Raw genomic sequence first — 26,016 nt, 5'->3', positions numbered from 1 at the left:
GAGGATAAACATATTTGGGCATACACACTGTCAAGAGTGGATATTGGCTATTATCAAACTTGGAAGCCCGTCGCACAACTAACATCACTGCTATGGAACAACAAAGGCTAGCTCTAAAACGGAGGGTGTGGAAGATTGCTACTGTACCGAAGATAAGAATGTTCCTATGGCGAGTGCTTTCGGGTGCGTTGGCGGTGGCTGATAGACTGCAATCCAGAGGTCTGAATGTGCAGAGTACATGTTCCTTATGTCGTAGTGAGCCAGAAACGATCAACCATATGTTGTTTCGTTGTGATAAAGCTCAGGAATTATGGCAGTTAGCGCGATGTCCTCGTCCTCCACAGGATTTATCTTTGAGTCTTGAAGATAACCTGGCCTTTTTCTTTGATTCTATGGAAAACCAGGCTCATGGAGCCTACAATACACGTCATCTTCCCTGGCTGCTACGGAATGTATGGAGAAATAGGAACTCGATTATGTTTGCAGAAACACAAAAGTCTCCGGGTTTTTGGGTGAGTAATGCTAAGGAAGAAGCTTTTCTATGGTTTGAAGTACAAGAACAAGCTAAAATTACAGAGAGGCAGAATAGTAGCGCACGGGACAAAGAAAGATGGTGTCCTCCGACGCAAGGTACTGTGAAGTGTAATGTTCATGTGAATTGGAGAAATAAGTCACTGCAATATGGAGGAGCGTGGATGGCGAGGGATCATACTGGTAATGTCTTATTTCATGGACGTGATGCCTTTACTCCCTCGACATTTCGTTTGGCTGCAGAACTTCGAGGCATTATTTGGGTCTTGCAGAGTGCAAATGACCTGCACCTTCATACAGTAAGCATAGCTTCAGACCATTCGGAAACAATAGAGGCGATATCATCACCGGTCTTGGCCTCGTTTCCGTTGCTTGTTAGAGAAAATTGAAGTTTTGTGTAGTCTCTTTTCCTCTGTTGCTTTTGAAGTTGAGGGAGCACATGCCAATACAATAGCTCGTGATATTGCTAAGAGTGTGATGAAGGATAAGCGGTTTCAGTCCTATCTCGCTTTAGGAGGACCAGCTTGGCTTCATCAACGTATCACTGCAGAAGTTTCAAGACTAATTCATCTTTCCTTTAAGATTTTGTTTTTGTCGTTTTTATGTTTTGGTGCAGCATTAGGTGTCACCCTATTATCTTTATAATCTTGGACCATTGTTTCAGACGATCAAAAAAAAAAATTCAGTTTACAATTTTTCTCCATATCGAGAATTTCCAAAAATATCAGAAGTCCTAGAACCACAAACAAAAATGTAAAGTGTGCATTTTTTTTCTAATTTTGCCTAAATAAAATCCACCGTAATACAAACCGTTGAGGAATATTATTGTGGGCCCGCGTCTGTGGAAACTAAAAGCAAGTCGGTAAAAAAAAAAAAGGCATTTTCTGAGATATCTCCGCTTTGTTCTCTGCTTCGTGTCATTCTTGTCGCAGATCTCGAAGAGAGACCCCCGTGAGTTTCTCATCGATTCCGCAGGTGAAAACGTAAACGATCCTTTGACTCAAAAGTTTATGTGTTTTTATTGATTTATTTTTTCTTTTGTTGGCAGAGTAAAAAAAGGTTCGTGTCTCTCGATGGGTTCTTCGTCGGGGCAACCCGAATTTGATTACTTGTTCAAGGTTCTATTGATCGGAGATTCTGGTGTTGGCAAAAGCTCTCTTTTGCTTAGTTTCACATCCAATACGTTTGATGATCTTTCTCCTACAATCGGTGAGTTTTTCATTTATAAATCGTGATCAACCTACGTACCCAATCGGGTTTTGAATATGGATCTGTCTTTCTAGGGGTTGATTTCAAGGTCAAGTATCTTACCATTGGAGAGAAGAAACTGAAGCTTGCGATTTGGGACACAGGTTAGACATCACAATCATCTTGTGTTTTGTCACATCTTATTTGATTCGAGTTTGAGGATTTATTTCATAGGAAAAAAAAAAACAACAACAGTGTGGAATATGATACGTTTAATCTACTTCCATGTATTGTCTTTATCATAGTTGCCTAAACTGTTATGTGACTCTTGTATTGTATTTAGAATGGTTACGAAACTAGATAGTGTCCTGCATTTATATTTTTAGGTGGTTATTCTCTTGTATTTAGAATGGTTACGAGACTGGTGGTCCCTTGTATTTTTCATTCAATATAATTTGATATCTCTGACCAGTTTTGGGTTATTTTCTGACTACTCAGCTGGGCAAGAGAGATTTAGGACGCTAACAAGTTCGTATTACAGAGGAGCTCAGGGCATCATAATGGGTATGTGAACCAAATAATTTTTTTTTATTCTTGATATTTGATCTACCGGACTATACTTTATGAAAGCTTTGTTTTTTATCTGTAAGTGACATTTGGAACTTCTTCATATGTAGTATATGATGTGACGCGACGTGATACATTCACCAATCTATCAGATATATGGGCTAAGGAAATCGACCTCTACTCGACCAATCAGGATTGCATCAAAATGCTTGTTGGGAATAAAGTCGACAAGGTAAGAGTTCTCTTTGGTTGTGTTTCTATTATTTTTGGAACTCTTTTGACCTCAGTGTCATCTCCAGGAGAGTGAACGAGCTGTATCTAAAAAAGAAGGCATAGACTTTGCTCGGGAGTACGGATGTTTGTTTCTGGAGTGCAGTGCAAAGACTCGAGTCAATGTTGAGCAATGTTTTGAAGAGCTTGTTCTTAAGGTTAGTAATATCTGCTACCTATCTTCAAGCTTTTTTTTTTGCTGAGGATGGGTATGTTCGTATAAATATTGAACCTTTATTTATCTACAGATTTTGGAAACGCCGAGTCTTACTGCTGAAGGTTCGTCTGGAGGGAAGAAAAACATCTTCAAACAAAACCCAGCACAGACCAGCAATGCTTCATCTAGTTACTGCTGCTCGTCTTAGACATGGCTTTACGGTTTATGACACAGACTCCACTCTTGTTTGTCTTCTTGTTCTTGATTGTCTCTCTGTTCCCAAAAAACCTGCAACATCTTGGATGTAAATCTTAACCCTACTTTCAAAGTTGTGTTCACTGGTTTTCTAATCTGAGATCATCCCATATTATTCAGAAAGAAATGTTAATACTTACTTTCATGCTGAAGAAAGTGTCACAGTTCGGAAGTTTAGTTCAGTTTTAATTTCTCTCGAACGAGCCCGTAGCCAAGACATTGTTAGAATTTAAGACATTATTAAATGGTTTTCTACCATTAACCAGGCTCTACTGGCAACAAATTTCTCAAATGGTTCAATAAGGAGCTCACTCTGGTCGATGCACTATAAAAATACCACCTGGTTAAGATGTTTCCAACGTCAAATTCTTCAAATCTTCCTGAGAAATTATCGGTCTCGACTCCTCGTTGCATGCAGTACAAGAAACTCAACATGTTTGCAGTGACTTTCTTCGGTCTCGACTCTTCGTTGCATGCAGTACAAGAAACTCAACATGTTTGCAGTGACTTTCTTCGGTCTCGACTCCTCGTTGCATGCAGTACAAGAAACTGAAACATGTTTGTAGTGACTTTAACATCCTTAATGTTGATCTCGAAACTTATAAGCAGAGTTTTCCAGAGCGGAGCCATTAGGATGATACTTTACTGATCTGCCAATGGACACTGGTTTCTGCGATCTAAAGCTCTTAGGAATCTCGTTTTTCTTTCAAAAAGTCACATCATCATAGGTGATTTTTGGTGATCTAAAACTAATATGAATCTTGTTTCCAAAAGAATTATCTAACATTATTTACAAAGTAATTTCACACATGTGCTTTCTACAATCACTTTCACTAAAAAAAATATATGATATGGCATATTAAAAATGATGACATGGCTTATGGCTATATACATGGGCAATTTCATTTAATGTTGATTTCTATTTTTTTTTTAACTTTTAAAAATATGATTATAATTCATACATCATCATTAAAATAAATCTATTCAAATCTAAATTAAATAATGCAATAATAGAAATATAAATATTTTACAATTTCAAAATATTATTTAAGTGTACTTTATCATATGAATTTAATTACTAAACAATATTTTCAAAATTTTATACAATATTTTCTAAGAATAATAAAATATTAATTGTAATACCATTTATTTCCTTTTGATATCTACCCATTCTAGAAATTCTGTTCAGATTTATTTATATTTTTGATAATTATACAGCTTTATATTCTTTTTAAAAAGGCGATCCACTGGCGTTCACGCTGCCGCGTGATTTGATCGGAGTTTTCAAGGGCAAACAAGGTCCTGATGGAGATATAAATGATGTGGGAACGGACAAGGATGATGGGGGAATGGACAAGGCTGAGATTCAGCGCTCTCTTGAGTTTTTGAGAGTGGATGGAGGTGACGAAGGTGATGTGTGTGCTGAGATTAGGTTAATCTCGAAGGAGAAAAGAGGCGCGAGGAGGACAATCCGATGATTCTTTCGGAGTATCGGATAGTCAGTGGCAAAGAGGAGTTGGTTCCAAAAGAGACTACCCCAGTTCGAGAAATGGAAAAGGAGAAGATATCTTATGTGGAGATTGATAATTTTCGGTCCGATTCCGGGTCGGTTCCGGTTTGGGTCTTCGAATCCATGTTAAAATGCCCAGGCCTACCTTCTACTACACCTTCCAATTCCTTATCCTCTGGGACATCAGGGGATCCGACTTCATCCTCACCATCATTCTCTTCTCCAGAGGCAACCGGCTCACCGTTGATTTCAGAACCACCCGCTTCTCCTTCAGTTTCTTCATCAGAGCCCTCCTCTTTCTCTTCATCATCCCCTACATGCTCATTTGGAAGTTCCTGCTCACTTGCGTCTTCTCCCCCTCCTCTTCCGATGGTGATGCTCCACTCGATGAAGTTGGAGCATATTTGCTCGGTTGAGACCCTTCTTTATCAACAGTCGCCGCAGCTTCCACGAGTACATTTATCGGCTCCGAGATAACTCCATATGTCACTGTCGTTGGCTCCCCCGTAGTATCTGTCTTCTTTTTCTTCTTTGGATTCTTCTTCTTTGCTTCTTTCGTCGGAACAATCGTCGGATTTTCTTTCCTCTTATCCCCGTCTTGTTTCAACCATCTCGATTCACCTTTCTGTTCCTCTTGATTCCCTTTTCCAACTAAGAGAAGATTTTGGGAGAAATCGATTTTCTTTTGTGCGAGAGGGAAGTGGAAAACAAAAATTGAAAAAATTAGAGTTCTTTACTTAATTTAATTTGGAAATTTGGGTGAATCGGGAGGGTTTGGGTTTGAAATTCCGTCTCGGTTTTCTTCGGTTTAACAGTAACTAACGGTTTAGATTTGGTTTGAGTCACAGTTCGAATTATGTCCGATTGGAACCGGGTAGAACAAGGTAATACTCGTAAATATCTCAATTTTCATAAAGATTTGTGGTCTTTTACTTACTTTCCGACTTGGACAATATTATTTCTATTCCACGTTTTATAACATGTTTTTGCTGGATTGATTTATGAGATTCAGGGGGCAGACAAGCTCCTGATTGATTAGTTTAATAATAAGAAGAAAAATGAAAAATGAAAAATGAAAAATGAAAAATTAGAAATCGTGCTCGCTGGATTCTATCGAATGCGTCCACCAACCAACGAACCACTCTTTTCTTCTTCTTCTTCTCCGAAACCATAAATTCCTTAATCGTCTTCTTCTTTTCCCTATCTTTCTTCTTCAGGATCTCCCAAACACCAATCCTGAGAGACCCATCTTCCTCCGTCGCTCCCCCTCGCGGGGATGCGGAATCCTCCTCCAATCCTCCGCCTGATGCTATGATTTCTTCCCGAGATCCCGACGCTCTTTTCAGCGGCGGCGGAATCAGGTTCCTCCTCTTTAACCTAAATTTGAAATCTTGCTTGTCAATTTTTGATTTCCTTTTTTTGCCGGTGAAGCTTTTTAGCGGGGAATCGGGCTGTGAAGTTTAGTTATGGGTATTCAAGTCTCAAGGGTAAACGAGCGACCATGGAGGATTTCTTCGAGACTAGAATATCTGATGTTGATGGACAAATGGTTGCCTTCTTCGCCGTCTTCGATGGTCACGGTGGTGCAAGAACTGCAGAATATCTTAAAAACAATCTTTTCAACAACTTAGTTACTCATGATGAGTTTATCTCAGACACCAAGAAAGCCATTGGTATGTCTGAAGAGTTACTTTTGTTCGTTTCCCTTTCTTTGCTTTCTCCCTGAGAGTTTCGGTTTTTGGCAGGGCAAGTGTTTAAGCAGACGGATGAGGAGTATCTCACTGAAGAGAGAGGACAGCCTAAGAACGCTGGCTCAACCGCATCAACTGCTTTGCTTGTTGGAGATAAGTTAATTGTTGCTAATGTTGGTGATTCTAGAGTTGTAGCGTCTAGAAATGGCTCAGGTTTTTTTGCCTTCTTTACTCTATAAACCACTAGTTTGATAACTCTTTCCTGTGACTGACGCACTTTTTGTTGTGCTGTAGCTGTTCCACTTTCTAATGATCACAAACCTGATAGATCAGATGAGCGACAGAGGATTGAAGATGCTGGTGGCTTCATCATCTGGGCTGGTAAAAAGTTTCTCATGTTCCCTCTTCTGGCTTTTGCTTTATCTGGTTTGGGACGTTTAGTTATTAATTCATTTCTTGGGATACACCAGGAACATGGCGAGTTGGTGGAATTCTTGCTGTGTCCCGGGCGTTTGGGGACAAGCAACTTAAGCCATATGTAATTGCGGAGCCAGAGATTCAGGTACTCAGACTGTTTGTTTGCGTTTTGACTTTCGGATTTCCCTTTTTTCCTGGTTGAAATGCGCTTGTGCTCACTCTCACACTCTGTTCTATTTTTATCTTCTTAGGAGGAGGATATAAGCACGTTGGAGTTTATTGTTATCGCCAGCGATGGATTGTGGAATGTGTTGTCAAACAAGGTTAGTTTTGAAAGTGCACATTTCTCTTGATGGGTCTCTTTCTAGTAGAAGAAAACAAGCAACTCAGTAACCGCACTCTCAAAACTACCTCTCTTTTTTTTTCTTTTTTTTTTTTTAAAGGATGCCGTGGCAATAGCACGAGACATTTCAGATGCGGAAGTAGCTTCACGAAAGCTTGTTCAAGAAGCATACGCACGGGGTAGCTGCGACAATATCACTTGCATTGTTGTTCGATTTGAGGTTTCTTGAGATAGAACCAAACTCATACATTGTTCTGCTTTGAATGCATCGTCTTCAGCTATGGCCTTCTCTTTCCATGTATTGGTTATATATAAACGAAAAAAAAAACAAAAAACTACGAAACTCTACGGCCCCCCTAGTTTGTCTCAAGAAATGATTTTTTTATTTTTGCAAAAGAAACTGAAATACAGTTGTTTCTAACTAGCCTTCAGTATATTCTTCCGCTTTCGACTTGGTTTCCTTGAATTTTGTCTACTTATCGTCTTCTCTCAAATCCTACTTATCGACCATAATACTTGCATGGTTGTAATTCGATTCAAGGTTTCTTAAAGAAAATTAATGCCATAGTATTTTGTTGTTAATTTTTCTTTTTCAGTGGATTTTTCTTTTCCCAAACAGTGAGTTATACACAAATGAAAAAGGGATATATACTAACTTATGAGACTCTATGTCCCAAATTTTTCATACATAAACTTGTAGTTCAGCCACAATTTGTCTCATCTTCTCTCAACAAACGATTCTAATTTGCAAAACGAAACTGAAATACAAGATTACTTCAAATTAGTCTTCAAGACATAATCAATAGCACTAGAGATCCACTTAAGTTTCTTCTTCTGGTTCTGCTTCTTTAGTCTCAGCATCTTCAATCTCTCCATCTTCTTCCACTTTGGTATCTTCTTCCTTTTTCATCATCTTTGTTTTCAGGAACTCAAGGAGACCTTTGAGCGCAATGTCAGCGACCTTACTGGCCATAAGTTGCTGTGTGACTTCAGCCGGAGTTGCACTCACTTCAAGGACAAGCTTCTCAATGGGATCAAACAGGGCGTGGTCATCAGTCTTAAGGTACATAGCCACAAGCTTCTTGAACACAAAGGGTGTGCAATTGTCCATGAGAATGTGAACGTCCATCCTTCCCGGCCTCAACAACGCCGGGTCGAGCTTCTCCTTGTGATTCGTTGTGAAAATTATGATCTTTTCTTCTCCGCAACTCGACCAAAGTCCATCCACAAAGTTCAGTAGACCGGACAAGGATATCTGTCCAGAAACAAGAAGATTCATGAGCCAAAGAAAAGAACATTAGGTTATAACAAAACATAGGATGTTTTGTCAACTTACACCAACTTCAAACTTCTTCTTGCCCTTTTGTGGCTCACCATCATCTTCACCGCCATCATCTTTCTTTTTCTTGATCTGGCGTCTACGAGAAGCATCGGCTCCACAATCAATGTCTTCAATTAGAAGAATTGACCGGTTCTTAGTGGAGGTGAGAATCTCACGCAACTCACCATCATCTCTAACGCTCTGTATCTGAAGATCATATATATGATACTTCATGTGATTTGCTATTGCAGCGACCATAGAGGATTTTCCAGTACCGGGAGGACCGTAAAGAAGATATCCACGTTTCCAGGCACGTCCCACACTCTTGAAGAAGTCCTTTCCTTTAGAGAAAGCATCAAGATCTTCGATCAAGGTGTTCTTCAGTTGCGGCTCAACGGCTAGGGTCTCAAAGGTCGTGTGGTGCTCGAAAATAGCGGATTCCCATTTGGACCGGTCTTGGTTGTAAGTGTAGATCTTGAGATTCTCTCTATGGCTCATTATTTTCTCTGCTGATTTCGCCAAGTACGTGAAGTAATCTGTCATTATCTTCTCACGAAACTCCTTCTTACATGTCAAGTGAAAGTACCTTCAACATCAAACCAACACTGTTAGAACAAAAGAAGAAAGATTAAAGAAAAAAAATAGCCTACCGTTTCTCTGGGAGATACTTCTTTGTCTCAACAGAGTGTAGAGTCCATTCAAGATGAATCCCTTCAAACTCATCAATGATTTTAGTATTCACAGGGATTCCAAGTTTTGGCTCAGCCGCCGGATTCTTAAGATTGCTCGAACCCACGAGGAGTTTGCCGGTGGAGAGTCCGGCAAGACGTGTTGGTAAGTAAACTTCAGCCGCACGGAAAGTCTGGTTCTCCACAAACTCCCAACGTTGCTCGATCACGAACGTGAAATTCGACTGAAAGTAAGATGAGAACAAGTCCATAGCTTTCAGAGCGACGTATTCTCTGATTCGCTTGGGAACAATCTCGTTGAGGATTGTACGAAAGAGCATCGTGATGGCAGAAAAAGATGTGTAGAGAGAGAAAATTGCAGATACAGAAGGAACTTGATTATAGAGGGTCGCCATTTTTATTTTTTTTTGGCTTTGAAGGAAGGTGATGAAGAGCTTTGGTAAAGACAGTGAGATACTTATGTGCGTATTTATATAGAGTGGTGAACAAGAAAGCTTGCATTTTTAACATTTAAATAAATGAAATTTGTCCTTTTCATCATTTAATGAAAATAGAAAAGAAAATTTTGATTTTTAGGGAAAGTGTAGGAAACTTGGTGGAAAGCTCCGAGCATAGATGAGAAAGTGGAATGCGTCATTTACGTCAAGAGAAAAAGACAAGGGGAGTCACATCTCACTTTTAGAAAAATACGTCCACAGATTATAAAACAAATTAACTGATTTTTTTTTCTGTTCCTATCACTAAAATGAATGTATTTACACAAATATCTGTCATTCATCTTTGGTCAAGAGACTGCATTTAATACATTGTAAATTAAATCAATGGCAATGAAAAAAATGATTAATATTTGATGTGAGACTACTTGTGGTAATGAACATTAGCATGATATATTTTAAAAACAATCAATATAAGCTCATGTCACCGGGTTAGAGGCGTCAGGCGTGCAATATATTATGTACATAAATATGCTTTTGGAGGGCTTCCAAAAACTTTAAATTTCTTAAGGTACCAAATATAGTCAACATCATGATGGTTTGTGGAGTTTCGAAGATTACAAAATCTAATTGGATCGGGCAATGACAAGAAAATGTTTATAACATTTGTAAGTGGCAACCATGATATATTGAAGTGGTATATAGTGGTATAAGATGAGTTTTTAACTAAGATATACGCTTTCAGTTTGAATTCTAGACTCTTAACTATATTAGGAGTTTTATAGTTAAACCGCCCGATTGAGCGTAGGTGCCGTAACCTAATACTCGTAAACCAGTGGTGGAGGGAGAGGAGTAAGGGGGCAGCTGCCCCTTGTAAAATGTTCAAATAATTTGCATTTTTATTGATAATTAGAAAATTTCATAGCTTCAATGGTAAAATCTCTTCTAATGCCCTCTATGAATTTATGTTCAAATCTCATGTTGCCCTCTTTTCATCTTTTTCTGATTTTTCTTCCAAATTTTGTCATTTTATTAGTTTTAATAATAATATCACTTATATTTTCTTTTATTATATATAGTATGCCCCCTATAAAATTCTGGTCTAGCTCCGCCATTGTCGTAAACACTAGACAACAAAACAATTGGCATGCTTGAATTTTTTATTTAAATTTGATATTGTATGTAAAATATGACACGCAAGGAAATAAGTGGAAGCTGACATATGAATGGACTTATATGTACAGCAAAAGAGACTGGTCGGTCTATTTCAAAGAAAATAAAAAGGGGAAATAAATAAACAAGAAAGTACTTGTTGGCGAAGTTACAAAGATTCTGAATGGAGGGTGGCAATTTGTTTGATTCTTTTTTCTTAAAAAATATTATTGAAAGACTAATGTTAAGACTTGAGATGGTCGCGGTGCCAGATGGAAAAAACAATTAGATGAAAAGTTTGAATTAGAAAAGCGATATATATCATCGTGTGACATGAATCTAGTCAAAAAGTATATATAGTGGGTTTCTTTCATATATTAACATTGCTAAGTGTGATTTACTAAAAAGTAATTACATCTAACGATTTAACGATGGTGCTACTTGGCCACTTAAACTGGTTTGTGAGTCAGACATTCAAGAAGAAGAAAATAGTTATATTACAGTATAGATATTTTTTTTCCAGAACAATGCAGTATATTCATGTCCACGACAATTTCACCTATGGAGGAGTAAACTGATTTATTTTGAGGTGAGTATTATACCTGTTATTAACCCAATTGTTGTAAGAAAGCAACTTGAAGGGGACACTACAAATAAACTGCAAAATAATGATAATTAACACAATTGTTGTAAGAAAGCAACATGAAGTAGACACTACAATAAACTGCAAATCCGTAATCGCCTTCAAAGTTTCAGACTTGCAAACCCTCGGGCCTTGTGGCGATGACTCAGCTTTGGTTTCGGGGATCATAAGCCGAGCGGAGGTAACATGATGACTACTGCATCAAACTCATGACGATCGCCTCTTCCTCTCTCTCGGTTTAGAAGATACAACTGGACCTTCCTCCTTAACTGCAAGTGGGCTTGCTATTTCCTCTTGTATGTGTATTTCTTTAAGAGTAAAAATACTGTGTCTTTTTCTTGACAAACTTAAGTCCATCTAAGCTTGTATGTTTTTTATTTTCTTTTTTAAATATGAATGAAAGTCAGCTTACAAAAAAAAAAGTAGACACTACAATAAACTGCGAACTAAACGATGGTTACATTATTAGAAGAAAGAGAAACGATGGTTACATGCATCTTTAGTCTTCGAAGAATTCTAAAATAAGTTGTTGAAGTATTAGCAAATCATGAACAGTTGGTTGGAAGCCGAAGTGGGACATGTGCCCCTAAGAATGCCCCACCTAAATCCAGATTGACCCGTCTAGTAAAAATAATAGAACCATTTGGTGAGAAACCCACCACAATCAACAAGGCTATACTGCAAACGGCTTTCGAAAAATTGGGAAAACGACACATCGGTCGTGAAAACATGACAGAGTAACACGACATTAAACACCTCATGAAAACATGATAGAGTAACAATAGTCACGACCATGATCTCCAAAAAGTAGGAGCAAACGTCAGGCCTAACAACAACTCACGATATCCATAACTGAATGAGCAAATTGGCAATAAAAGATTGACTTCTCTAGAGAAGATGGATACAAAATCCTAAGAAGAAAACCTACAAATCACTACAAACTGTATATTTTTTTACTTATATTCAATAGCTCGTCCCGTAAATGACTTGTCTCTCTTCTTGTATTTGCTAAATTTTTAGTTTTACAAATGATAGGAGTCTCTCCAAACTCCACATTTATATAATTATTTATTTACTTTTTCTAAATCATCCAACATGTAACTTAGGATTCTTCTAATTTACTTCCAAACAAACATAGTATTTTATCTGAAATCTGAAGAACCGAATTGAACGAAAATACCAAATCCAAATCCAGACTGAAACTCACAAATACGTGAATGTTCTTGTTTCTTTAAATACCCATATACTAGGATAAGACATGCGCCTTACGCAAGGTAAATTTATATAAAGATTATTTAAGAAATATCATATAGAAAAAAATAATATTATTGATCGAATGAATATATTTGGCTCTTAAACAATTTTTCAAAATCTTTTTTTTTGTTAATTACATAATTTGTTTACTAATGAATTGACTCCATTTTTGAAAATATTTTAGGTCAGAAAATTATTTATCGCATAAAAATCTAACGTTTAGGCCGAAGAATCTCATGCCTACTATTCGGTTACAATGAAACTATGTCAACTCGGTTTTATATCATGATTTAGTAATTTAAAAGTTAATTATGGTTATGAAAAAATTATGTTCACGTGCCAGTCATATCTATCTTCACTATGTTTCTCCTTTTTGTTTCATTTTGATTATTGCTCGATATAAATATTGATTTTTGAGTTTATTCTCATTTCTTTCTTTTATTTTGGCATGAGATTTAGAAAATATTTAAGATTCAAAATTATTAAAGAGATACATACTTAGATTAAGATCTGCGCCTTGTGCAGAATAAATATTTATTTTATATTTTTCTGCATATTATGAAATAATAAAATAATAATTATATATTAAATAACTAAGAAATCAGTTACTATTATGTAATAAATTGGCTTGCACATATAAATCAAATGACCGCTCTTGTTTAATCGCAATCATTTTAGAATAAATAAGTCAAAACAATCAATCTTATCTATCGTATATGATATATACTTAAATTTAAACGATATGAAGTATACATATATATATATATATAAACATAAACACATATTAAAATAAAATTATTTATTTATATGATTTATTATCGTTGTATCTTATTATAGAAAAAAAATTAAACATTGATCACAAAAGTTTATGTGAGACTTTTAATAGTTTTAGTAATTTATACTCGTTTTGAAAAATTCAAAATACAACATATACAAAAAATATAAATTTTTAATATATAATTAATGTAATTGTGTAATTTATTTTAATAGTAAAGAATTAAACAAAAATGATAGAAGACATACATATTATTAGCAAATCTTCATTATTTAAATCATTAATTACTATATATATATATCATAATCACATTAGGTAATTTGGTAGGTTTTATTTAAGGAAATAATATATAATAAATAGCTATCTTGGTTTAGTTAATATCATATGATATCATATAGTTGGTATTAAATGTTTCTAGTGAGATATAAAAATTGAATTGGACCAACATGTTTTTCAATATTAATGTGGGACTGACACGTATAACTAATTAAATGTCTAATTGATTGACACATAAGTAAATAGTATTTTTTAATTATTACAAAATTGAAGTTACATCTTTTCAAATGTTCCTCAATTAATATATAAGTGATTTGAAAGGATAACTAATAACCATATAATATACGTTCATAATTACATATTACTAGGTTAAGACCCGCGCCTTGCACGGGATGAACATTATATATATAAATTATTTTATATATTATATGTTTATAACATATTATGATATAATAAATATATATTGAATAATTAAAAAGTCATTATATACTACTTATATAATTAAATTTGTGCGAACATATAAATAAATTTTATAAATCAAAAAAAAAAAATTCTATTTGATATGATATATAATTAAATTTAAATGATAGTAACATATATGTGGTATATTTTAATATTAATATTTATTAGATGATGCTTTTTGCTCATATTTTTTTTTATCATTTATATCTGTTATAGCAAAAAGGCTAATTAGTGATAACAAAATTTTCACTGTGAGATTAATGGTTTAAATAATTTATAATATTTTAAAAACTTAAGTTGTCAATATTTTTCAAAATTTCAATCAAAAAAATGTTCAAAATAAATTTCAAAATTAAGATATTTATGTATTTTTATATGGCATATAGTTTAATTTAAAATGATACATATATTTATATATCTTTTATTTTTGATACTTATTAAATGAGACTTTCAACTTATATTATTTTTTAATTATTTGTATCATGTCATAACAAAAGTTTTAAATCATAGATCACAAAATTTGAATGTGAAACTTTTAACAGTTTTAGTAATTTATACTCGTTTTTAAAAATTCAAAATATAATACTCTCTCCGTTCCTTAATGACAGACTTTCTAAAAAAAAAACGTTTGTTTCAGAAAGATGTATTTTTGTGTTTTCTATGAAAAAATTGTAAACTTCAAAAAAATTAATTGTCTTTATTGAATTATTATTGGTTAAAAGTTATTAAAAATATAAAATTACAGAAAACGATACATTTATTATGGTAGTTTAATGTGTGTTTCTTAATATGTGTGAAAATACTAAAAAGTCTATCTTTTAGGAACGGAGGGAATATATAAATAATTTTTTTAATTTTTATTATATGGTTACTATGATTGTTTAATTTATTTTAATAGCTTAAAATGAAACAAATATAATTATAATACACACTTATTTTTATCAAATCTTTATTATTCAAAATCATTAATTGTTTTATATACTTTAGCCACATTAGGCAATTCCGTAATCTTATTTAAGGAAATAATGAAGCACATTAATAATGTATTTATTGTGGTTTATAAAAAGCTTATTATATATTTAGATTGACCAACATATTTCTCTAAGGATTCTAAGAATCATTCTAATGATGACATGTGGCTACAAAAAAATGTTGCAATGCTTCTCAAATAATATATAAGGGATTACCAAAAATTCAAATTACCCAATATGTTTCAAATTACTCATTTGGAAGTTTGTTCCAAATTACTGATAAATATATATTATTACCAAAAATTAAAATTACCCAATATGTTCCAAATTACTCATAAATATATATTATTACCAACAAATCAAACTTCCAATTGAATATACCCTTCCAAAGGGGTGTGTATATTAAGTTTTAGGTGATTTGCAACAAAATGACAAATCCAATATTATTCAAAAATAAATTTTAAAATTTCATTTAAAATTTAGTGTTATTAAATTTGACATTTTATAAACTATTCTCAAATCCAGTATTATTGAAAATATTTTAATTTGTGGAGTTTTAAAGTTTTCAAGTGATTTTAGAATGTTTGGGTGAATTTTTTTATTTAAAATTTTTAAATTCAAATCTCATGGTTTTTGGTGATATTCTAGGGTGGTTTAACAAAAAAATCATTTTAATTTCCGCAATTAAGTGAAATCATCTAAAACCTCATTAAAAAACAAATCACTTTAAATTTTAGATTGAATACACCCCCTTCAATGTTTATCTTGAATAAACCGAATCATCTGATATTTTAGTGAATTGATCGGAATTGCCAAAAAACCTGAACCAAATACAATTTTTTGGGGGTATTAGTTGATTTCCAATACTTTTATGAGAACTAAAGCAAAAACCCATAGAGCCAAACCAAAACTGACCATAATCTTATAAATACCCTAACTGTTAACAGAATGAGGTATTGAAAATTAGATCGAGCTCCACCATTAATTGGAACATCCTAAGGTTAAAAGTATATGAAAAAAACACTCACTAATAATAGTGAGTAATCATGTTAGACAAACTGTTCTGCAGACCTCTGATCATCAGAGTCCCAAGACAGTAATTCCAAGGTTGCCCAAGTATCATGACCTCCATGAATCTGCAACTGGTTAGCCTCAAAGCAGTATACACTGTGCTTTATACCGATCTTGCTTGATCCCTGAGCGCATTTCAGCTTTTGTTTATCCAGGGCGTATCTTATTCTCACCGAGTTCTCCCAGCGCCAAGTCATCTCGTATAACTTAATGAGAACAAGATAAGGAAACGATGACTTTGGTTCAGATTCTAACATTCTTTCTGCTACTCTCTCAGCGAGTCTTGTGTCTCCAATATCAATGGATGCATAGAGAATAGGTTCCCAAATATGAGAGCTTGGTTCAAAAGGCATCTTCTCAGCAATGTCATTTGCTTCATTGATCATACCAACCCTGCACAGCAAATCAACTATACAGGCGTAATGCTCATTCTCGGGATCAACTCCATGAACCTTTTTCATCGAAGAGAATATCTGAATCCCTTGGTTAACAAAGTTAGCATAACAACAAGCTACCAAGACACCCATTAAAGTCACTTTGTCCGGTTTCAGACCTCGGTGCATCAACAATTGACGGAAAATGGCAAGGGACTCATCTGCTCTGCTGTTTCTTGCCAAACCCATTATCACTGTGTTCCAAAATAACAAATCTTTCTCATCAGTTGTTACAAACACTCGCATTGCTGAATCAACCAACCCGGTTTTGAAGTACATCTCCATGAGTGAGGTTGCCACAGGTGTGTCCAGATCAAACCCTAACTTGACAGCCAAAGAATGAACTTGAGCTCCGTGATCTACCATCACGACATTCAGTGAGCTCAAAACGCTACTGAAAGTGAACTTATCCGGCTGAACTCTCTGCCTCATAGCGAGAATAAAAAGCTTAAGAGCCTCTTCTCCAAAACCATGCCACGAATAGCTAGCAATCAAAGAGTTGCACAACACCGAGTCCCATTTCTCCAACTGTCGAAAAAGCTTAACCGCATACTCCAATCTGTTGCATTTGGAAAACATGTCAATCGCAGCTCCTGAAACAACGGCGTTAGAAAGAGACCCCATCTTGATGCAAAGAGCTAGAGCCTGCTCACCCTTGCACAAGTCTTGTAAATCCGAGCAAATAGATACAACTGTCGAGAATGTGTATTCGTCAGGTTGATACCCCATTTCTCTCATTACTCGAAACTGATCCAAAGCTACTTCTTTGTTTCCAGAATCAGAACAACACAAGATCAAAGAGTTCCACGAGATAACATCTCTACCCTCCATTGTTAAAAACACGGATAAAGCATAATCAAAAACTCCTAGCCTTCTATACATATCCATAAGAGAATTCCACACCACCGGACTGGACAAACTTACACCGCTGCAAATAACATTACCATGAATTTGTTCCCCATGGCGTACACAAGTAACCAGTGTAGCTAGAGTGGAAAACGTGAACTCCGTTGGCCTAATAACATATCTCTGCATATCCAAGAATGTCCTCATCGCATTTCTCGGATACCCACAAGAAGCAAACCCTGATATCATTGTGTTCCAGCTAACAGCATCCCGTTCAGGCATTTCCTCGAACAGGTAGAGTGCGTGATTGAGATAATCGTTTTTTAACAAACCCTTTAAGCAGACGTTCCATGATATGTTGTTCTTTTCGGGGATAGCCTCAAACAATTGCAAAGCATCGATGACGGAGCTGGATTTGAAGTAGAGCTGAAGACAGCGATTTCCCCAGAAAGTATTGTCTATCAATCCAACTTTCACGAGTTGGGCATGGACGATTCTGGCTAAAGTCGGACATTTTGAGAGCAGCGAACGGTCTACGAGACGCGAAAAGTAGAAAGAGGACGGCATGCAAAGTCCATGAGCTCGTCGTCGTCGGTGCTGTGAGAACATACATGTGCGGAGTTTTTATTTATTTATTTGAATTATCATGGCGGCACTAATTCTCTCAATGTTTAGTGTTTTTTTTTTTCTTTTTTTTTGTAAATGAAATATATATTTACAACGAAAATCGATTATATTATTCAACATAAGATGGTCTAGAGAGAATAACCAACAAAACTAATATCCCGAGAAAAAAATCCAACGATTCTAGCTAAAAGAATCATCGATTTCATTAATTTTTTTTTTTTTTTTTTTGAATTAATGTTAAATTCATTCAAAAAAGCCTGTATACATCAAGTGCATCCTCTGTTTCTATAAAGAAAACTCAAGATCAACTACCCTCCCCTTCTTACATATTAGCTTCCTATTTACATTCTAGTAAGAAACCAAAATTGCATCAGTTGCTCCATGCCCTTCACCCTATCCCTTCTCAACAAAGAGATCTTGTTTCTAATTCCTTTCTCAGCCTGTGTTTTTATAGTTGGAAGAGGCAACAGCTTCTCTCCATGCATTAGCTTGTTACGCTCTCTCCACACAGCATATAGCACCGCCTGGAATGCATATCTTATGCAATATCTACTCATCTTCTCCCTTTTCTCATCCGATATAATCACCAGTATCTCAGACCAATCTTTAGTATAAGCAGATCCCAGAATACCTTTAGCAACATACTCCCATAACTGAGAAGAGTAATCACACTCGAAGAATAAATGGCTTCTCGTTTCAGTAGCTTTTTTACACTAAACACAACTTGTGTCTACCCCCTGACTCCATATAGCCACTCTGTCCATAGTAGACAATCTATTCTTTATCGCTAGCCATGCCATGAAAGCAAATTTTGGAGTAGCTTGAGGAAACCAAATACCACATGACCATACAATGCGGTTTTCTTTCCCTTAAAATGATCCACGTCTCTCGTGATGAAAACCTCTGTTTGTACCTTGATTTGCCTTTCCAAACATTTATATCTTCCTTCTCAGGATCCAATTTACTAGCAATAATATTTAACTCCCTTTCGATATCATTCAACAAGTCAGTACGATGCCTCCTCCTCCTTCTGACACTTAAAACAGCTTCCTCCAGGGTTGCATTCCTCCTGACCTCCAAGTCAATGATTCCTCTAAGACCCAAAATATCAAAGATAGCACCCCTCACCGACCATGTATCATACCAGAAAGAGACATGTCTGCCATTACCCAACTCTTTTTTATAAAACAGCTTCGCTTCAGTTCTCATTTTTAACATTTTATGCCACATCCAAGATCCATTCACCATTTTCGAGCTTAGTTCCCAAAAGCTTTTTCCTTTCAGTAAATTTGCTTCAATCCACTTACCCCACAGTGATTCACTCGTAAGCATTCTCCAAATTAGCTTAAGACCATACACCTTGTTTACTTCCTTTAAATCTCTGATACCCAATCCACCCTCACACTTCAGACTACAAATATCTCTCCACGCCACTTTGGCACTCGTTGTTTTGAGACTTGGACCAGACCAGAGAAATGCAGCACAGATTTGCTCCACCTCTTTAATACAAGCGCCAGGAAGCCGAAATACAGCAGACCAAAATTAGCAATGCTCATACGAACAGAATTGATCAATTGTAATCTGCCTGCATAGGATAGAAACCGACAGGTCCAAGAACTGATTTTGCCTCTGATTTTCTCCATTAGAGGTAGATAGTCTTGCTTCCGCATAACTTGGGTCATAAGAGGGAGACCCAAGTATCTCACTGGTAGCTCACCAACAGCAAAGGGGAAATTGGTCAGTACACTTCTTTTCTCAGCCTCTTTTACTCCCGCCATGTATATTGTTGATTTCTCCAAGCTAATACTCAAACCTGACCAACTTTTAAAGTCTTTAAACACTGACAGAGCTCCCTCAATAGATTGCTTCGAACCTTCCACAAACACCATAAGATCATCCGCAAAACACAAATGTGTAAGAGCCAGACTTTTGCAACCTGGATGAAGCGCGAATTTCTTATCTGCCACTGCTCTATCAATCTTCAGTGATAGGACATTCATACACATCACGAAAAGGTAAGGGGATAATGAACAACCCTGACGAAGACCTCTGGAGCTTTGAAAGTAGCCTGCAAGATCCCCATTAACCTGTACCGAGAACCAAGGGCTCGTAATACACAACTTTATCCAATGTATAAACTTCTCCGGAAACCCCCAAGTCCTCAAGCTTTTCAATACAAACTCCCACTGCACTGAATCGAATGCTTTCGATATGTCTATATTCATAACACACCTAGGGGAGATGTTTTCTTTATGATATCCTTTCACCAGCTCAGAGGCAAGCAGTACATTCTCCATAAGAAGTCGTCCTTGCACAAATGCAGACTGCGATTCAGTAATAATTCTTGGAAGAATCTTTTTAAGTCTGTTGGCCAGAATCTTTGAGACAACCTTATATATAACATTGCAGCATGCTATCGGGCGATAATCCTTCATTTCCATCGAGTCTAACTTCTTAGGGATTAAAGCAAGTATAGTTGAGTTTATACCTTTTGGTAGAAACCCAAATCTAAAGACTGATTGTACTGCGATGGTAAAATCACGAGATAGAACCGGCCACGTAGTTTTAAAGAATTCACAAGGATACCCATCTGGTCCAGGAGATTTATTGTTTGGCATTGCAAAAAGAACTTTTCGGATTTCTTCTTCAGAAACTTCTGCTTCCAACTGATCACATTCTTCAGAAGAACATCGAAATTGCAACAGATCCTCCAGTTCCCCCTCAGATGCCCCCTTGTAGTTGACTGGCTTGTGATTCAAAAATTCCTCAAAGAACCGTTCTGCTTCAAGCTTTATCTCAGAATGAGTAGATACCACACTTCCATTCCCCCTTCTAATTTCTCTTATCATATTCTGAGCGTGACGGGATTTGATCGCCCTATGAAAAGTCTTATTGTTTTTATCTCCAACATCAAGCCAATGTAGCTTAGCTTTTTGTTTTAAAAAATCCTCCTCCAGACTGGCAATATGCAGCCACTTTCCATAAGCATCTGCCTCCGCTTGGACTGCAATATCGCTTGGATGTGCTAATGTTTCCTTCTGCTTATCACATAACAAATCAAAAGCCTCCTTCGCCCGTTTCGACAGATTACCCAATTTATCTCTCCCCATCTCGCATATCAACGGTTTCAGAAATTTTAGCTTCTTGGAAAATCTGAACATTGCTGATGTAGAGTGATATAATCTCTCCGTTGAATCCCAATACCTCTGAACCATTGGTAATAAATCAGGTATACTTCCAATTACGTTGATGTACTTGAACGGCCTCTTGATCTTTTCTCCTGGAGGAAACAACTGCACAACAATCAGGTATACCTCATCGATTTCATTATATTCTCTCAGTATGTAGGATATCGTGAAGGCATGAAATCTTCTTCGAAGCTTTGCTATCTCCAACAATTCTATCGAGAATGTTAGCCATGCTTGAGGTTCTTTCAACATCGCAATCAAGTTTTTGAAATCTGTGTCTAAAGTTTTGGCATGTAAAATTTTGTAACATACATTCCATTGTTCATCTGAGCGCTTCTATCTCTGAATGTAAAATAGATTCTCTTTATCTTTGATTTCTTGTATCCATGCGCTGGTTTTTCCAGAAGTATATTTCCTAACCCATCCACAAGCACTAAAGATAGATGTTGAGATCAAAGAAACATTTACCAAACATATATTCTAAAAGCATAAGGCTCGAGAAGGTAATGTTGAAGTTGAATCAAACTATCAGCTGGTGCATTTGCCATGAACCAGACTTGACATTCCCCTTCTGCATATCTGATTAATTCACGTGAGTCCCTGTCGATCCTTCTGAATAATATATCATTCCTTACATTCCGTAGATACTAGATTATCCAATGATAAGGATTTATGTCCAATTCCGGATCTTCAATTCTTTTTTCGCCGAAAAAAATCCATATAGGTGTATATACAGGAAATGGCCAGATTAGAAGGTGTAGCTAATAAGGCTCATGCTTGTATGGCAGACGGACATTCAAAAATAACATGATTTGTAGATTCATATGGTTTCTCACATCTTGGACAAATATTGTCACATCGCATATGTCTACGTGTCAAATTCCTTGTGACAGCCACATGTGACTAATGGTTAGTTATGGCAATTGGACCACGGGTCGACCCGTAAACAAAGATATGTCTAGTTCCATTTTGGAGCGGGCATAGCGGAACAAGGATCATGCGGTTTGGGCTAGTGCGGGATGGGCTTGATTTGATCTTGCGGGCAAGAAAATAACCCGCAACAAATCATCATTTCGTATCTCTACCTGAAAAAGAGAGACGAAGAGAAAACAGATTCAAGTTCTCTAGAGCCACGACTTCCACCGACAATCATAGAGGAGCATCACCACCAAACGGTTCTTCTTCACCTCTCATATATATGTACAGTGACACCGACATAATGAAGTAAACGATGATGACGATTGCGGTTATGTTGTTGATCTCGGCTCCTCTTCCTCTTCAGTCGAGGAACACAAGCTGGACAACTCATAGTCTTCTCCTTCTTCTCTTGTGAAGGTGCAATCAAAGACTTGTCTTATTCTTTTCATTTCTGCACGTCTCTTCACAGATTCTGAAAGAGTACTTCACCTCTTCTTTGATCGACGACTACAAATGATCATCTTCTTCTCCTTGTGTAGATCGACCAAGACGACCATGCATGCGGAAGGTATTTAGTTCGTGCCTCTCTGTTTACAAGATTGTAGTTGTCACACCCTCATTTACCTCTAATCTATAGATTATATGGTTGTTTAGGAAACAAGGAGAAGTTTGGTGGTCGTTTAAGGTCGAAGGAAACCGAAACCGAGAAGATAATTGTATATATTCGATGTTTCAAATGAATATATTTGGTCACTCAGACCGCTTGAACTTGTATGTTGTTGTTTACTCTTAATATTGTGATATACCATGGATTTTATCCAGTTTTAGCCATGGTATATAGGTGTTTTAGGAGCTATTTATTATATATTGGAGACTTTTTAGCACATTTACAGGTTCATGAGTGTTTTGGAAAAAAAGTGATGATTTGGGTGCATTTTGGAAATAAAATGAGAGAATCCCGTAGCTGACCATCGAACCAGTCCGAAGGTCGACATTCATAGTCAAACATCGATCGATGACATCCCGTAGCTGACTATCGATTCCTGGACATCAAGCTCAACTAGAATTCTTCTCTATTACTTGGGAGAGCCTTCATGGCAACTGTAGGAGCAGTATGACATGCGGACCAAGAAGTTGTGCCTGACACTCATAAACCTTACTGTCTACTATGATCCAGTGAGAGTTGTCAAGCAACAGACATGCTACATGAAAATTGGAGATAATCCATAATTCATTGCAGTTTTCCACTGCGACTATGAAGCTGAAGAGGAATCAGAGGCTGAAACATAGATCGATACTCAAACTGCCGTATCAATCGACAAGAAGCTTGTCGCGACGATCGACAATGAGTTTGAAGCAGAAATTGACATTGATCATGCGAATGAGATAGATGATTTTCCAAAAGGGTCTATCAACAGTTGGGAGAATGATTACTACCAACCTAGCTTCGAGATTCAGACTACTACACCTTCAAAGAGAAAGATTTGTGAAATGGAGCCATATGAGTATAATGAGGAGTACAAAGAAGAAAAGATCATTGAGTACCGTGGATTTACCATGGAAGAAGCAGAAGTTCTCAAGATTTCCCATGAGACCATAGGGGAAACATCGATCGACGGAAACATCAAGACATCGATCGATACTCATCACGGGACAAAGCCGAATGCTAGAGCAGAAGAATCGACATTGATCAATAAGAGAGATCAACCATCGATCGACGGTCACTTCGAGTTTGGACAGAGAGCTTATGATTTCAGCAGCAACAGAATATTCCAGTAGAAAAGAAAAAGATGAATATGGTGTATACAGAAACGAGCATGGATATGCACGAGCACCAGATGGCGGAATCATTCATGTGTCTAGGAAAAACATCAGAGACATTCTGGAAAGAGCTACAATGCATGGACAAGCTCTTATCTGTTTACCATAACATGCAAAGGAGTTCACCTGAACCTTGCCACAGCTAGGCAGTTACAGCAAAGCAGATATCGATGATATTGTCCATGGGATCTACAGAATCCAAGATATGTCACTGGATGATACCTATAAGAGGATCAATGATGTCTACTACCCACTTAATGACAACATTGACATGCTGACTACACGCATGGATGAGCTGAAAGAGGAGATGGACGTGATTCCAAGACATAATGCAGTCCGACCAGAAGCATCGATCGACGGTTACACTCGACCATCGATCGACGATAGGAACGCATCTTTGCAAACAAGGCTGGTAACAGTGAAGTTGTTAAAGAACAAGCTTGATGAGATTAATTTTTCTCAAGACTTGATAAGAGAATACTTCTCCCAGAGATTGGGGAACGTCGAGGAAACAATTCATGTCCGACTTAGAATGCAACATGGCAGCATTAACAACCTTCGGAAAAGAATGCATGTCAATGGGGTTAATAAGGAGATACTGAAAAACCAGTGGACCAGAGGAGGCCATAAGAATCTTTGTTGGTACATGGTTTCAGATGAGCAAAGAAGATGTAGACACTTGTTTTTCAACAAGTAGTCATCCACCTCCTTACTAGTCCGGCTAAATGACTTATAACAAAGCGTTGAGTGGGAGGCAGCCCACTATTAGGTAAGTTTTACTTAGTTTTATTTCAAATTATTACTGATTTTTGCATTTAATTTATTTATGTTCATTACAACACCAGCACCGAGGAGACGATTTCCCAGCCTATCAACCAATGAGATGTTTTCCTAGCTTATCGACCGATGAGACCTAGTCGACATCGATTGATAGTACAACACCAGCACCAATCGATGGACACTTTATTGTGTCGATCGACATCAAACATCAGCGGGCATGTATATCGTTCTACCTTGTTAATTTTGCACTTATGATTTATTTCTCACCAACCTTCGACTAAATATACACCAGAGACAGTGTAATTTTAGTCTGGGGGGAGGTTTACTGATATCTAGTTTATTGCATGAGTTTTATAAAATGTTTTTCAAAAAGTTTTTATTGAGTCAAGAAGAGGATAATGAACTTTATAATTTCACTTATTATATAACCACTCTCTAGCACCACTCTTGGATTTATTGACTACATAGTATATTAGAGATACTAAAGTGGATCACCTGCCAATTACCCACACTTGCTGAGAATGTTTGAAGGAGCTAAAGCTGATCTCCAACCTAAAGGAGCTTAATTTGCTTGTCTTGGGACTTGGTATACATTAGATCGGATTCTTCCTGCAAGTCTGGAAGTTAAAAGTCTGTGTGTAGCTAGTTCCCCTCTCTCTCCCCTTCAATTTTTAAAAGGATTAGAACATGAGTTGGTGGCTGCTTAAAATTTCTAAAAAGAGATAAAGGTCAAAAAAGAAGTGAATAAGATCTGGTGGCTACAACCATTAGAGTTTGATTCATGGAAACTTGTCCAAATATCTCAGTTAATTAAAAAAATAAAATGATACTATTTAAAAAAGGAGATATTGACTGAGAGAAGTGAGAAGAGAGAGAGGAAAGGAACTAGAAAAGACTACATGTGTGTTCAGAAACTTGCTTGAGTTAGAGTCCATGTATCTTTTGATCCATACTCTCAAGGTAAAGCCAACACTATTTATATATGTATTAAATGAGATCAATAGAGGGGCGAGTCAGACAGTATTAGCTAATTTGCTAGTTAGATGAATTTTGTTGCTAAGCTAGGATATGGTATATAGAATACCTCTAAAATTAGAATTGATTTGATGTGGCTTGCAACATTGTAGAGCTGATGAAAGTGAGTTCTTAAATTGTGTGAGTTCCTGCTGTTTTCAAACTTCTTTTATAAAAACTACTCTTTATTTTGCTTGAGGACAAACAAAATGATAAGTCTTGAGGTGTTGATATACCATGAATTTTACCTACGTTTAGCCATGATATATAGGTGTTTTAGGAACTATTTATTATATATTGGAGTATTTTTAGCACATTTAAAGGTTCATGAGTGTTTTGGAGAAAAGTGATGATTTGGATGCATTTTGGAAATAAAATGAGAGAATCCCGTAGCTGACCATTGAACCAGTC

At 36.5% G+C, this 26,016-nt stretch overlaps 5 protein-coding genes across 6 annotated transcripts; 2 read left to right on the top strand and 3 right to left on the bottom strand.

The window, feature by feature from the left end:
* Window positions 1–1,374: 1,374 nt before the first annotated feature.
* On the top strand, window positions 1,375–3,087 carry LOC103847710 (ras-related protein RABC1). Of its 2 annotated transcripts, none has more exons than XM_009124793.3 (7): window positions 1,375–1,506; window positions 1,580–1,740; window positions 1,815–1,883; window positions 2,218–2,283; window positions 2,397–2,518; window positions 2,586–2,714; window positions 2,805–3,087. In XM_009124793.3, the coding sequence occupies exons 2-7, from the start codon at window positions 1,605–1,607 to the stop codon at window positions 2,919–2,921; spliced, it is 639 nt and encodes a 212-aa protein (XP_009123041.2). In that variant the 5' UTR covers window positions 1,375–1,506; window positions 1,580–1,604; the 3' UTR covers window positions 2,922–3,087. The 2 variants fall into 2 exon arrangements, with proteins under 2 accessions (XP_009123041.2, XP_009123042.2); XM_009124794.3 differs by having other exon boundaries at window positions 1,433–1,514.
* Window positions 3,088–5,542: 2,455 nt separating this feature from the next.
* Window positions 5,543–7,384, top strand: LOC103847711 (probable protein phosphatase 2C 11). Its single transcript, XM_009124796.3, is given in 8 exon segments — window positions 5,543–5,614; window positions 5,616–5,839; window positions 5,910–6,151; window positions 6,224–6,382; window positions 6,464–6,550; window positions 6,640–6,731; window positions 6,838–6,909; window positions 7,030–7,384. Coding segments are annotated over 8 exon segments (1,062 nt in total). The 5' UTR covers window positions 5,543–5,557; the 3' UTR covers window positions 7,159–7,384.
* A 171-nt stretch (window positions 7,385–7,555) lies between these two features.
* LOC103847712 (AAA-ATPase At1g43910) lies at window positions 7,556–9,388 on the bottom strand. Its single transcript, XM_009124797.3, has 3 exons — window positions 8,901–9,388; window positions 8,266–8,836; window positions 7,556–8,184 (listed from the first exon to the last, which is right to left on the bottom strand). The coding sequence occupies exons 1-3, from the start codon at window positions 9,332–9,334 to the stop codon at window positions 7,750–7,752; spliced, it is 1,440 nt and encodes a 479-aa protein (XP_009123045.1). The 5' UTR covers window positions 9,335–9,388; the 3' UTR covers window positions 7,556–7,749.
* Window positions 9,389–15,685: 6,297 nt separating this feature from the next.
* LOC103847713 (pentatricopeptide repeat-containing protein At1g43980, mitochondrial) lies at window positions 15,686–19,229 on the bottom strand. Its single transcript, XM_009124798.3, has one exon. It carries the CDS (start codon window positions 17,864–17,866, stop codon window positions 15,956–15,958), a length of 1,911 nt encoding a protein of 636 aa, XP_009123046.1. The 5' UTR covers window positions 17,867–19,229; the 3' UTR covers window positions 15,686–15,955.
* A 61-nt stretch (window positions 19,230–19,290) lies between these two features.
* LOC103847741 (LINE-1 reverse transcriptase homolog) lies at window positions 19,291–21,324 on the bottom strand. Its single transcript, XM_033282860.1, has one exon. The coding sequence runs from the start codon at window positions 21,322–21,324 to the stop codon at window positions 19,291–19,293; it is 2,034 nt and encodes a 677-aa protein (XP_033138751.1).
* Window positions 21,325–26,016: the final 4,692 nt, after the last annotated feature.

Source organism: Brassica rapa, chromosome A10 (assembly GCF_000309985.2).
Source record: "Brassica rapa cultivar Chiifu-401-42 chromosome A10, CAAS_Brap_v3.01, whole genome shotgun sequence".
Lineage (NCBI taxonomy): Eukaryota > Viridiplantae > Streptophyta > Magnoliopsida > Brassicales > Brassicaceae > Brassica > Brassica rapa.
Note: the sequence above shows the minus strand (reverse complement) of the source record. Positions and strands in the feature narration are given on the sequence as shown.

Excerpts from the sequence above, each read along its gene's own strand:
- LOC103847710 (XM_009124793.3), top strand. The coding sequence starts at position 1,605 with ATGGGTTCTTCGTCGGGGCAACCCGAATTTGATTACTTGTTCAAGGTT. Across the intron at positions 2,519-2,585 it reads TTGGGAATAAAGTCGACAAG|GAGAGTGAACGAGCTGTATC; the intron begins GTAAGAGTTCTC and ends TGTCATCTCCAG. Across the intron at positions 2,715-2,804 it reads TTGAAGAGCTTGTTCTTAAG|ATTTTGGAAACGCCGAGTCT; the intron begins GTTAGTAATATC and ends ATTTATCTACAG.
- LOC103847712 (XM_009124797.3), bottom strand. The coding sequence starts at position 9,334 with ATGGCGACCCTCTATAATCAAGTTCCTTCTGTATCTGCAATTTTCTCT. Across the intron at positions 8,837-8,900 it reads AAGTATCTCCCAGAGAAACG|GTACTTTCACTTGACATGTA; the intron begins GTAGGCTATTTT and ends TTGATGTTGAAG. Across the intron at positions 8,185-8,265 it reads AGAAGAAGTTTGAAGTTGGT|ATATCCTTGTCCGGTCTACT; the intron begins GTAAGTTGACAA and ends GTTTCTGGACAG.
- LOC103847713 (XM_009124798.3), bottom strand. The coding sequence starts at position 17,866 with ATGTTCTCACAGCACCGACGACGACGAGCTCATGGACTTTGCATGCCG.
- LOC103847741 (XM_033282860.1), bottom strand. The coding sequence starts at position 21,324 with ATGTTGAAAGAACCTCAAGCATGGCTAACATTCTCGATAGAATTGTTG.